At 37.2% G+C, this 12,472-nt stretch overlaps 1 protein-coding gene across 2 annotated transcripts in view; it reads left to right on the top strand.

Annotated features, from left to right (window-relative positions):
• The window catches only part of LOC137654629 (uncharacterized), a 129,704-nt gene that overhangs the window by 26,986 nt on the left and 90,246 nt on the right, over window positions 1-12,472 (top strand). For both annotated transcript variants that reach the window (XM_068388428.1, XM_068388429.1), the window contains exon 3: window positions 5,203-5,329. In XM_068388428.1, the coding sequence (XP_068244529.1) occupies window positions 5,203-5,329 (127 nt within the window). The remainder of the gene's footprint in view (window positions 1-5,202; window positions 5,330-12,472) is intronic.

Here is a 12,472-nt window from a genome sequence, read left to right as displayed (position 1 = left end):
TATGATATTTGCCATGTTTAATTCCTATGGTTTAACTGTTATTGTAGTTACCGTTCCTTTAATGTTTAGATATACTTAGACATGTAAGGTTTGATGCCTTTTGCGATTCGACACTCAGTTGGTTCCTTGTCGTCATTATTATTTAACCTTACGTTCCCTATGTCATTTGGCTGGTTGGTAATTGGACGATTACTTTATTATATCATAGTATTGTCGTACATGGTGATTGTATTCTCCTCATTATGTTATTAATTTATTGGGCTTGGAAGGCATTCTCTGGTACTTTTTCGCCGGCCGTCACAGGTTCGACCCAGAAAAGGGATTTTGACGAAGGAAAAATCTATTTCTGGGGAGAGACCTGTGACGCCCGGCGAAACCCTTCCCGATGATTTTTGTACGGACCCACCCTTTCCTTGCCAAGCCATATGTTCTTGCAGAAGGATGACCTAGTGAGCGCGAGTGGTGGGTGTCGGTAGGGTAACCCAACTGTATTCTCTAGGGCCTGTCACGGCCCTCCCCCTTTGATGAAGGGATTATCTAAATGGAAGACAGCCTGTGAATAGTGTTTTACAAACGCCCTTGTTAGATATACGACACCAACAAGGTGCTCGCGCGAGGGTTGTAACCTCTGCATTCCATGCTTTTAATTTTCTCTGGTATATTTGGAAGATTTATATCAGAAAAAGTACAAAGAAGGACTTTTTCGCCGGGCGTCACAGGTCTCTCCCCAGAAATAGATTTTTCCTTCGTCAAAATCCCTTTTCTAACTTTTTGGTATACCAGCAGTAATATTTTACTTTTATTTGAGGCTAGTTATTTGTCCAAAAAAGAAAATTATACTGATACTGTATAACGAACTGTGATAAAGACTCGACTATTCTTTGTTTTTGTTTTTAGTTTGCTGTCCAGTATAATAAAGCATCTTTTTGAGTAGGTAAAGTGCACTCTTAAGAAATTAAACTCCTAAATTATAAAATTTGAGTAATTAATTCTAATATGAGATCTCCCACCATTATTGTTTTAAGTACTCACTGTCTTGGGTTAGAGTTCTCTTGTTTGAGGGTACACTTGAGCTCACTATTCTATTTTATTTCTCTTCCTCTTGTTTTGTTAAAGTTTTTATAGTTTATATAGGAGATATTTATTTTAATGTTACACTTCTTAAAATATTCTATTTTCCTTGTTTCCTTTTCTCACTGGGCAATTTTCCCTGTTGGAGCCTTTTGGCTTATAGCATCCTGCTTTTCCAACCAGGATTGTAGCTTGGCTGATAATAATAATAATAATAGTAATAATAATAATAATACTGTACCTGTAATTTACTGTAATACTGTATTTAATGCAAAATTATTTTATTCTACTGTAATTATTGACTACAATCAATATTCCTTGATTGAAGAAAATAATTTGACTTTAGTAATCAAATAAAAAAATTTACTTTCCCTAAATGAGCATGGTAGCTTTGCCTAGAGGGAGAGCTAAGATATGGAACAGACTGCTCGCCCTCAGCCATCTCGCTGATAAACAAACCAATCCTCATTTGTTCCAATCCCTATGCAAACATTTCAGCCTTTAAAATGGAGAAAATGTTTTCAACAGTGCTAGAACGGCTGTTGAAATCGTAGGTGAGGTACAGTAGTTATTGACAGGTCGTGAGTGCGAGCCAGTAGCCCCACCTTCCTGTCAAAAACTCATAATTTGTCTTTGGCCGCAACAAGTATGAATGAGCTGTTGCATCCTATGCAAGGGTGTTTAATCCTTTCCTACCATTTGGCTTGAAAGGTTAAGGTGGTTTTGTGTTATTAAGGGAATGAAGCAAGAATACATGTGTGTTGGTCTTGCTTTGCTTTATGATTAAACCGACAAGAAATCCACACTACTAAAGACCATTATTGTTTGCAGTTATGTACTTTTTACTGAGTGTAGATTGTGATCTCTGTTTAGTAGGCATTTTCGTTAAGGTGCAGGAAAGGTAAGTCATTATCTGCATTATTCTTGCAAGCCCATGAATTGCTCATAGAGTTCACCTTTCGCTGAAGCTTGCGCTTATATACCGCTGACTTATTTTCTTGGGATTATCCTCTAGTAGCAGAGAGAATGTGAATTTACATGAGGTAGTTTTCAGATTTTGTTGAGTGCGAGATGATTGCTGCCCTCCAACATGTCTTGGAAGTTCTTTCTTGCCGACTGCTGATGACAAATGTCTTGCAGGTAGGCTCTTCTTTAGAGACCTGTCACATGCCCAAGGTACTAGGAGGCACTGCGCTATTGATGCAGTCTTTTCAGAATTCCACAGCACCAAACACAGGTTTAATGTGTTTTTGTCACACAAAGCTCGCAACACTTTAGATCTGTTTAATAAATACTGTAGGTCTCAGCTGCTGAGAACTTTACCTTCTTTAGTGCTATCCCATTAAAGAAAATTTTATAGACTCAAATATGTACTCTAGACCTCTACCTATGGACCTCATGTTGTAGCCACTGTCCTAGGTATACCTAGTGACAAGCTAACTAACCTTCCCTCCACCTTTTTGGGATCTGAGATGCAAAAGATGGAGCTACTCAGCCATGCTCATGGCTGGACCACTGGTCAAATGCAGTGTCTGTTTATCATTTCAGGGAGTGTGAAAGACCCACTGGTCAAGAAATAATTTGAAGAGTTGTCCAGATCTGGGCATCAGATAGTTTCCCTGTGGGGGAACTGTATCTTGAAATGCCGAGATGCAGTTGTTGTTAAATGAACTGAATAATTTTCTCCCAGACACGCTCAATTTGTGTAATTTGAATGTAAATGTAATCTACCACCCCACACTTTCCTCCCACAGAAGTAGCTGCAGCAGTGGAAAAGACAGAGAAGGCTAGCCAATCATCTCATATCCCTAGAGAAACTAGTTCTCTTAGAAAGGATGCACATATGCTCACTGCAGTGGGTTCTAAAGAGACAGTGGTTCTAGACGACAGACCCTCAATCGCCCCTAATAGAAGTGCCCATCTAGATTTTCTTCTATTTACAGATTCCTCTTGCCAATGATGTGGAGCCCATCTTCAGAGAACAGATATCAAGGATAAAATCACAGGAGGACAAGACCTTCTACATCAACTACCTAAAGAAGTCTTTAAACTGAAAGGAATCAACCTTTATTCTCTATGGGAATTTTCAGCTCCAATTAGAAACTGAACAGATCTGCCCACCTCGGGAACTTGAACTCCAATTTGGAGTGTGATAGAGGTCTTGCAACCTCTTGAGAGGGCACCTTACGAGCCCTTAAATAAGGCCTGGGACTGAGATCTGACCTTAAAGACAGTCTTCTTCTTAGCCCTAAGTTCAGCAAAAGTGAGAAAACTATGGCTTGTCTTGCCTGATCTCACACTCTAAAGGGGGAAAACTTTTATTTTTTTTTCCCCTACATTCCAAAGTTCATAGTCAAGACCCAGAACCCGACTATTAATGTCACCAGGTTTAACGTTTAACTGTTTTGGCTATTAAGAGGCAACTGTTGATCTGGATAATATGTAACTGTTCTGTAAGAGTGTGTTAAAGAGATATTAAGAGAACTGCTCCTTTTGGACTGAAAATCTCCAACCTGTTCTTGAGCAAGGTGCACCAAAAAGTGCTCGGGAAGTGCTGCCAGGGGCACCCCTAGAGCTCATGATATCCTTGATCTTACTGCAACCTTAGTGTTCTGCAAGAACCATTCAGGGGCTCAAGTCCTTAGTGCAGGTAGTCTGGAAAGGGTCAGACTACCTTTACAGCACACTACAGTGTTTAAAGGACTACAGTATACCCATAAATCTCTGGGTACCTTTTTTATGGTCTAATCTAGGCCAAGCTTTTGCAAGACAGTTAAGCTTTTGTCACATTATCCGTTATTCTCGGTATAAAGAGTATGAAAGTGGAGTGTGCAATTTTTTACTTTTTTGTCCATCCCTCACTTGGGAGTAACTTTATGGAAGGAACCCATATGCGTGTAAGTAATCAAATTCACTTTGTTAGTGATAAAGTATTAATGTGACAATTCATATTGATATACTTTATCCTAAATATTATTCATACCATAATACATCCTAAATATTATTCATACCATAATACTTTTGTCAGGTCATTGACTTGTGATTTGAGGCTGACATCTCGATTTTACCCCTATACGAGCCAGTTTTGAATGTTGTGTATTTTTTTTTACTGTTTATCGTGAAATAAGGGCTAGATTGATACTAGTTTAACAATGGAGACTTCCTCCCACCAAAGAAAGATTCCTCAAATAGCCTAAATGACTTGAAAGTTTTTATCCGAGTAGGAAAAAACTACAAATTATTAAAACAATTTGTATTTTTCCTATATATTCAAACCTGAGCCATTTATCCAAATGTCCCACCCATCAAGTCTTGACCTTACGAAGAGTGCGATGCTGGCTCGTGCTCGCCCAGCCTGGAGGTATGTCTGGTAACCATATACAGTTGCCAATTAGGCACCTTGTTCTTTATTGGTCGTAGCATAATAACTTGGGAGTAAACCCATATAAATGACTCGTTTTTATAGCAAGGAAAAATACAAATTGTTTTATTTTTTTATTTATGGTAGCTCCTTATCAATATCTTTCTTTTGATCCTCTAATCCACTGCTAAAAGACCTGGACAGTATGAGTAGTTTCCTGGCTAATGATTGTAATAAAAGTTGGGGTTCTGGCATTTGCACAATCTTGAGTGATCAGTGGCATCTTTAACATTTTGACTTTATTTTACTGCTATTTTTTATTCCATTATCTAAAGGTGACACACGAGTGTTTTTATTATATATCATTGTTCTTCCATCGTTGACAATGTACGAATAGGCAGTATTAGGCTTGAGGATTTATTGAAATAAACATAATTTTTCAAGTACTGTACAGTACAATACTGTCTACAGTTAGGTAATTATTATGTTACGTGAGTAGATTTAAATGGTTCCCATACTTTTCCCCACATTCAGTGGTCATATATAAATGTCATGAAAATTCTTTTAATTAACTATGAAATAATTGGAGAGAGATACTGTTCGGCTACCACCTGAAGAGATACCTTGGCTACAATAGAGGTGCTCGTTCAGTGTTGATTTTTTAATTTGTTGAGTATCTAGCACTGCAGAGGTAGTATTAGTATAGTATTAATATCTGGTAAGTAGTAAAATAGTTGATTTTATTTTGATCAGTGTTCTTCATCTTTCAGAATCACAGAGATGCTGATGTCAAGGTGTGCCCTTTTAATGCAACTCATATTGTCAAGACACCACTTTTCCAATCTCATATTGTATCTTGTCCTGGTCGGGCCATTGTGGAACGAGACATCTACCTATGTAAGTAGTTTGACAATAATGTGAAATAATTTTGTTACTTTTTAACATGTTTTACCATTGATTGATTGTAAATGTCTTACTTTTAATGAAAGAGATGGATTTCCAGATCTTAAAAAGATATCGGTTGCCTTTTGTATGTGATATATCTGTTCTTTGTCCATCCAGATTTTTTTGCCAATGATTTTTGCCAAAATCCTGGTAATTTTTAGTTACCTTCTACTAGCCTACAAGTGCAGGTTTACATAAATAAATAATAACCAATCTTATACAGCACACATCCAGAAACTTTAGGTTGAGGTTAGGAAAAAAGTATAGAGGAGCACAACATAAAAGTTTTTATAAAACTGCAGAAAAAGTATAGAGGAGCACAAAAGGAAGGTTTCTATAAAACTACAAAACCAGTAATGGTTTGAGCTAAAGGTTTTATTTTAAAGTGAGGATTGAAGAAGTATTACTGAATGATTGTAAATTGTGCTTGGTTAAATTTCGAGTCCCTGATAGAGGATCCTCTGCACTCGTAGTAGATATCAAGTTTAGGTACATTCACTGTTATATAAGTGTGAATGAACCTTAACAGAAAAGCCAGAAGCATTGAGCTTTACAGTAGTGGCCTTTTGTCTTTTCTATCCAAACCTGTTACGTATTTGATGCTATATACAATATACTTTTAGACTTGATGAATTGTCTAAAAAAGAGCAGAACCTACATCCTGAATGCGTATCAAACGAAGATAGCGAGCTAATGCTACCAGGTGACGGCTTTAGTTGCTCTCCATGTCAGCAGGTCGTTTGTTGCATCAACAAACCAATTGTCATAACTTAAAATAGTTATTTGGATTTTTTAAGGATCTTTTGGGAGCCCGTTCGTAACTGCAAATCTTCAGAACTTGAAATTGCTGTAACCTGAGAACCTGCTGTATTATTTGATATCTACTGTACCATAGTCCATTTATTTTATCGAGGCAGATTTGCACTGACTCGCAGCGGTGCCGTTTTAGCTCGGAAAATTTTCCTGATCGCTGATTGGTTAGAATTATCTCGTCCAACCAATAAGCGATCAGGAAACTTTTCCGAGCTAAAAGGGCACCGCTGCGAGTCGGTGCAAATCTGCAACGCTAAAAGAAATTGACTATAGTACTTATTAGTGTAAGTGCACTACTGTGTTGGGTATGGTCGGCTCTCTTTATTCATGGCGGTTAGGTAACAGAGACAGGCACGAAAAGCTGCACTATGATGGGTTAACTGCTAACCTACCAACTCGCTGCCCATTGCTTATGCGTGGTCGACTAACACACTAAGTACTGTAACCTTCTGTACTCCCCTATACAGTATTGTTTTTACTTGGTTTCCCACCCTTGTTTTTACTTAGTTTCCCACCCTTCTCCCCACTTGTAGTGGTTTCACAGTAAATAAGTAGTGTAAACATGTACTTCACTAGCCTTGTTACTACCAAGCTACGACCCTGATTGGAAAAGCAGAATGCTACACACCCAAAGGCTCCAACAGAGTAAGCAGCCCAGTGAGGAAAGGAAATAGCAAATGAAATATATATACAAGTAATGAATAAGAAATGGAAAATATTTTTAACATCAGTAACAACATTAAAATAGATAAGTCACATTTAAACTGTAGAATGAGACACTGTCAATCAGATCAACAAATAGGATTTGCAAAAAGTTTAAACTTCTGAAGTTCCACCGATTCCACTGCCAGACTGTTGTTGTTATTTCTACTAGATAAGCAAAAAATTAATTGGAAAAACAAGATACTATAAGCCCAAGGGATCTAATGGGAAAATAGCCCAGTGAGAAAAAGAAATGAGGAAAAAATAAAGTACATGAAAAGTCATGAATAATTAATATAAAATATTTCAAGATAAGTACTGTAACAACATTGTAATAGATTTGTCATAAATAGATTTTGAAGAGAGACTTGTCATCTTGTTCAACAAAAAAAAAAAAAATTTCCTGCAAATCTGAACTTTCGAGGTTCCACCGATTCAACTGCTCGATTAGGAATATCATTCCACAGTCTATTTATTATTGCGCCTTATGATGGAGGTGGCATGACTGTTAGAATTAACTGCATACTAAGTATTATGTACAGGATGGTACTGTCTTGGAAGAATGCAAAGAATGGTCAAAATTCTGAAAAATCTAATGCGACCTGCATAAAGAACTTACAGAACAACGGTGCTTTAGTTATCAAGATCAGGAATAAGAAATTTAATAATTGCAAGTTCTTGTCCAACAAATTAAGATGAGATTCAGCAGATCAAGACCAGATAGGAGAACAATACTCGAAACAAGGCAGAATGAAAGAAATAAAACACTTCAGAATAGATTGATCACCAAATATCTTAAAAGACTTTTTCAGTAAGCCAATTTTTTTGTGTAATTGAAGAAGAAACGAACTGGATGAGTTTCGCAAAAGTAAATTGTCATCAAGAATCATGTGTAACATTATAAAGGAGTCTTAAAGAGTTAAAGAAACATTATCAATGCAGAGATCTGGATGATGAGCCTCTGTTCTCAACCTACTTAAAATCATACTTAAATTTAGTTAGGGCTTAACATCATGCCTCAAAATTTACACCATGCACTACGCTAGCTTGATCTTTATTAAGGGATTTGGCATCCTAAGATCTACATTCAGGAGATCTAGTGAGGCAAAGAGAGTAGCATGATATGCATATGCAACAGGCTTGTTTTGTAGACTAAACCACATCATGTGTATATAGCATGAAAAGTAATGGGCTGAGAACACTACCCTAAGGAACACAAGATATCACATTCCTATACTCACTATGGTGCACATCAACTATACTATTTGCAATCTTATTACCACATTTTCAATAATGATGCTAAGAAAAACTCCTCCCACTGTCAAAGACAACAGTAAAATCAAGGCCAATTTCACAAACTTCCTGACCATAAGGAAATTCTGTACAGCTTTGGAGATTGTAAAAACGGCATCACATGCTCTAAGGCCTTTGCGAAAGCCAAATTGCAAACCGGGGAATGGATGGTTACCTTTAGCTTATTTAGATGTTTTGCCAAAAGACTTAAAAACTTTAGGTAATATGGGAGTTTTGAAAATTGGCCGTTAATCAGCAGGGCTAGAGCTACTACAAACAGATTTACTTAGTGGGGTAACATTACCAATTCTCCAATAAGTACTATAAACTCTGCTTATTTGCAGAAAATAACAGAAAACTTAGGAGTTAAGAATTGGCAAAAACCATTTGGTTCTACACCTCCATAAGCGTCAAGGTCCATCAAGTTTAAATTTCATTTGGCCAAAAAGCTAAACTAGTTAGTGTAGCCTAAGGAAAACAGTAGTGAAGAAGATAATGTCTCATTACTCTGCATACTGCCAAACACACTAACCAAAAGAGTTACCTTTTCCTTTAGACAGTGAGTGACGGAGCCATCTGGTTTAAGTAAAGGATTTAACTTGAGTCTACACCAAAGAGTGCAGATTTAAGGGTAGCCCACCACTTATGTTCCTTGGTTGTACCAGATTTGTTTTTTTATGGATAAATTTTTATTTTTTGTTGAAAAAGAAAAGCTCTGTGATATCACTTAGCCGAGTACAGGTATACCTCACCCTACACCGGTAAATTGTTCCAGGGGAGGCAACTCAAGTCAAATTTACTTTGTTCTGAATTTGTCACTAGGCTAAACCAGAAATAAATGTTCCCAGTTCTGTATTCTATTTATAAATGCAGTTTAAATATATGGTTAATAAGAATTTATTTTAATCTTAAAAAAATTTTAGGTTTTAATGTACAGTAGTATTGAAAAAAGTAATCTAAATTTACGAATAAATATACATACTTACTTTTAAATGTAATGATTGAAATATAGTATGTTCACAGTACATTGCGGGGTCCATATTTGTGAATGTGGTTTGCTTTAAGACAGAGTAAAATTTGATTATTTTGTAAGATTAAATAGTAAATGAAGTTATTAAAACTATTTTGCGATAGCATAAAATAGTCTTACTCGTTAAAGATAATATTTTCATCTAATTTGGTTTTTTACATTGCGTATTTAGATGGCTGTCGATTGTCGGCGTCAACAGCAGATTCTTTGTTTTCAAATGATTTTATATATTGTACTTTTATTCTTATTTATTCGGGTTTGTTAGATACATGAACATTTACGTATACTATAATTCTTATTTATCTTAAAGTAACATGTTTTGTGCTTTTAACGCTTTTCCAGTAATAATATGACTTCAATACTTGTGCCTGACAGACGGAAAAAAACAAAATGACGTAAAACTTTATTATAATCTTTTTGTATTTTTTTTTTGACAAGTGATAAATTCTAAACCGACTTAACTTGAAATGAAGTAACCCAAGGTATACTTTTTAGTTATTTCAAGTCAAATAAAAGATGATAGGCTTCCTGCTTCTCCAAGTAAGCACATCTACAATCATCATTAAACGAGGGGTTGTCTCATTCTGTATTTAAGCACATAAGGGATATATCTATCAGTTACAGTATGTTGACCAGATTCTTATTCAAGAGAACAAGAAGTTTAACACTTTCATAAAATTGTAATTAGTTCAAATATGAGAGATCACCCAAAATGCCATTCTAGTTTGCATGAGATTTTATACCCGGTATACAGTATATCTTACATTATAATGACACATCTGGGACAGGCTACTCGGTCTTAATTACTAATGAAATTAAAGCATGATCAGCTCCAGCCTTACTTGTTACAAAGGCCCAAGACATGTCCTTATTCATATCTGGAGATTTGCCATTTTCATCACCACCCAGGCCACTGTGGATAATAGGAGGAAAGTCTGTGTATACTAGGTTCAAGCATTAACTAGATCATTCCACAATATCATCACAGCTAGAATAAAATTAATAGTATGCTGTGTAGTTTTCAATATTAATCTTACCCGATGATCATGTAGCTGTCAACTCTGTTGCCCGACAGAAATCTAAGGTCGGGATACGCCAGCGATCGCTATACAGGTGGGGGTGTACACAACAGCGCCATCTGTGAGCAGGTACTCAAGTACTTCTTGTCAACAAGAACTCAATTTTTCCTCTGTCGTGCCACAGGCAAGACCTACTAAATACGCCGTCCCTAACTGGATTTGTTTTCACAACGTTTTGGTGAAGTACACTATTCCAGTTTTGAGCTTTCGCTATGCAGGGGTTTTATCTTCATTTCAAAACTTGAACTCGTTTTGGATAGATTTAATTATGGTGAAGAAGAGAGTATGGACTCTCTTTCACTTTTAAATGGCCGACCCTTCCCTTAGACGGAAGTGTTGGTGACCAAGAGAGTATGGTCTCTCTTTCACTTTTTAATGACCGACCCTTCCCTTAGACGGAAGTGTGTTTAGGTTTTTGGTAATTTTGCTATTTATTTTATATCTCTCCGCCATTTATAGGCCTCTTCGATTAACTTTCCATTTATTACAAACTTATAAAAAATTAATTTTTGTTTGTTTATATACGACCTTTCCTAATAGTAGGCGGTCCTTACTTGGAACCGAAGTTAATTAACATGGAGCCCGTCATATCGTATTTCCTTTTAAGAATGTATACTTTTTTAATTTTAATGTTTTTGAAAGAATTTCTTTGATAGTCTCGTACTGTTTTCAAAGATGAACTAACGTTTAGTTTTGTCTCCGCAGTTGTTGACGTTCAGAACGTTCAACATGCGCTCTATCGTTACGATAGAGAGAGAGAGTATTTCACGGTTTCACGTTGCAGTAAGAGTAAACCGATTCTAGCGTTTCGTTCATTCTTTCTTAGCTTAAATGGTTTTAATTCTAATAAAGGAACTTTTTATTTGGGAAACCTTTCAGTTTTTTTCCTTTAACAAATAATATGTTTTAACGATATATAATTGGGCTCATCTCTCAGGTTCTAAGTCGAGAGAGAGAGAGAGATAGAGACGGAGGGAGAGAGAGGAGGATAAACGTTTCGTTCAAGCGGGTAACGTTGTTCTCGTTTTTTACTCTTCTCCCTAGTCGCTATAGGGGAAGAAGGTAAAATGTTTCTAGAGTTTTATTCTTGTTCCCAGGCTTTATGCGGTGAGAGATTTTAAACGTAGTTTATTTGATCTAGTGTTTAGTCTCTTTTCCAGCCACTGAATTCTTTATCTTTCATTATGTTTTTCTGTTGCATTGTAAAACTGTTTTCGCAATTACTACCTTTTAATGAAGGATAGGATTGCGTGTTTCAGGTGCAAATCACTTAAAGTTTCGAGTTCAGTGAAATAAGTGCAAACAGAAAATCAAAAGTGATAAAGTGATATGCGCAAAGTGTTACAGTGTTGCGTTCGAGGGTTCGTCTGTTCGTGCCAGTTGTTCACCTAGTCCGATACCTCTTACAAGCTCCCATGCCACAGGGGAGAAGTAATGTCGAAGGACTTATGGGTTCCACAGGCCTTGATCGACGAACAGACGTTTCCCTCCGTGGTTTCGGGTGTATCTACACACGTTGCCGACGTGATCACCCCACCCACACAAAGACGAGAGAGCCCATTTATTCCTCGTCTGCTGAAGAGGTTTCTCGCAGAAACCATGGACCAAACTTGCAGCTTTTAAGTGCAGGTCGGTCCCTTCCGCGCAAGTCCAACGGCCTAGGTGTAGCCACTGGGTCAGTTCGGACTCGCTGCAGTCTTCGACGACTGCACACCCAGGGTTGCCAGATTTTCTATATGAGATAAGTCCAACTTTCAAACAACGGAAGCTTTAAAAAACCTATATGGAGAAAAGGCCAAATATATAGTACTTAATATCCGCATATTTTTCATGATATTACCGAAGGCCAATTAAAAAAAAAAAAAAAAAAAGGGGTCAAATTCGAGTTTTTTGGCCTGAAAAAAGGCCAACCTGGCAACCCTGTGCACACCTTCCGAGAGAGGCAAGGTGGTACCGCAACAGGCAGTAACTCCGTCTGTTGCCGCACCAGCTGTTTTAGACCCTCAGTCACAACGGACAGTAGCTCCGTTTGTTGCCGTCTTTTATAGACCCTAGTGGTCCATACTGCAGATATGCAGTCTCAGCTTGCTTCCTTCATGCAGGAGTATCGTGCTGAGAAGGTTGACACTGCACCTGTTAACCTACAACCTGCCACGGTTGTGCGTTCAGCAGATACTG

The sequence above is a fragment of the Palaemon carinicauda genome, chromosome 15 (assembly GCF_036898095.1).
Source record: "Palaemon carinicauda isolate YSFRI2023 chromosome 15, ASM3689809v2, whole genome shotgun sequence".
Taxonomy (NCBI): domain Eukaryota; kingdom Metazoa; phylum Arthropoda; class Malacostraca; order Decapoda; family Palaemonidae; genus Palaemon; species Palaemon carinicauda.
Note: the sequence above shows the minus strand (reverse complement) of the source record. Positions and strands in the feature narration are given on the sequence as shown.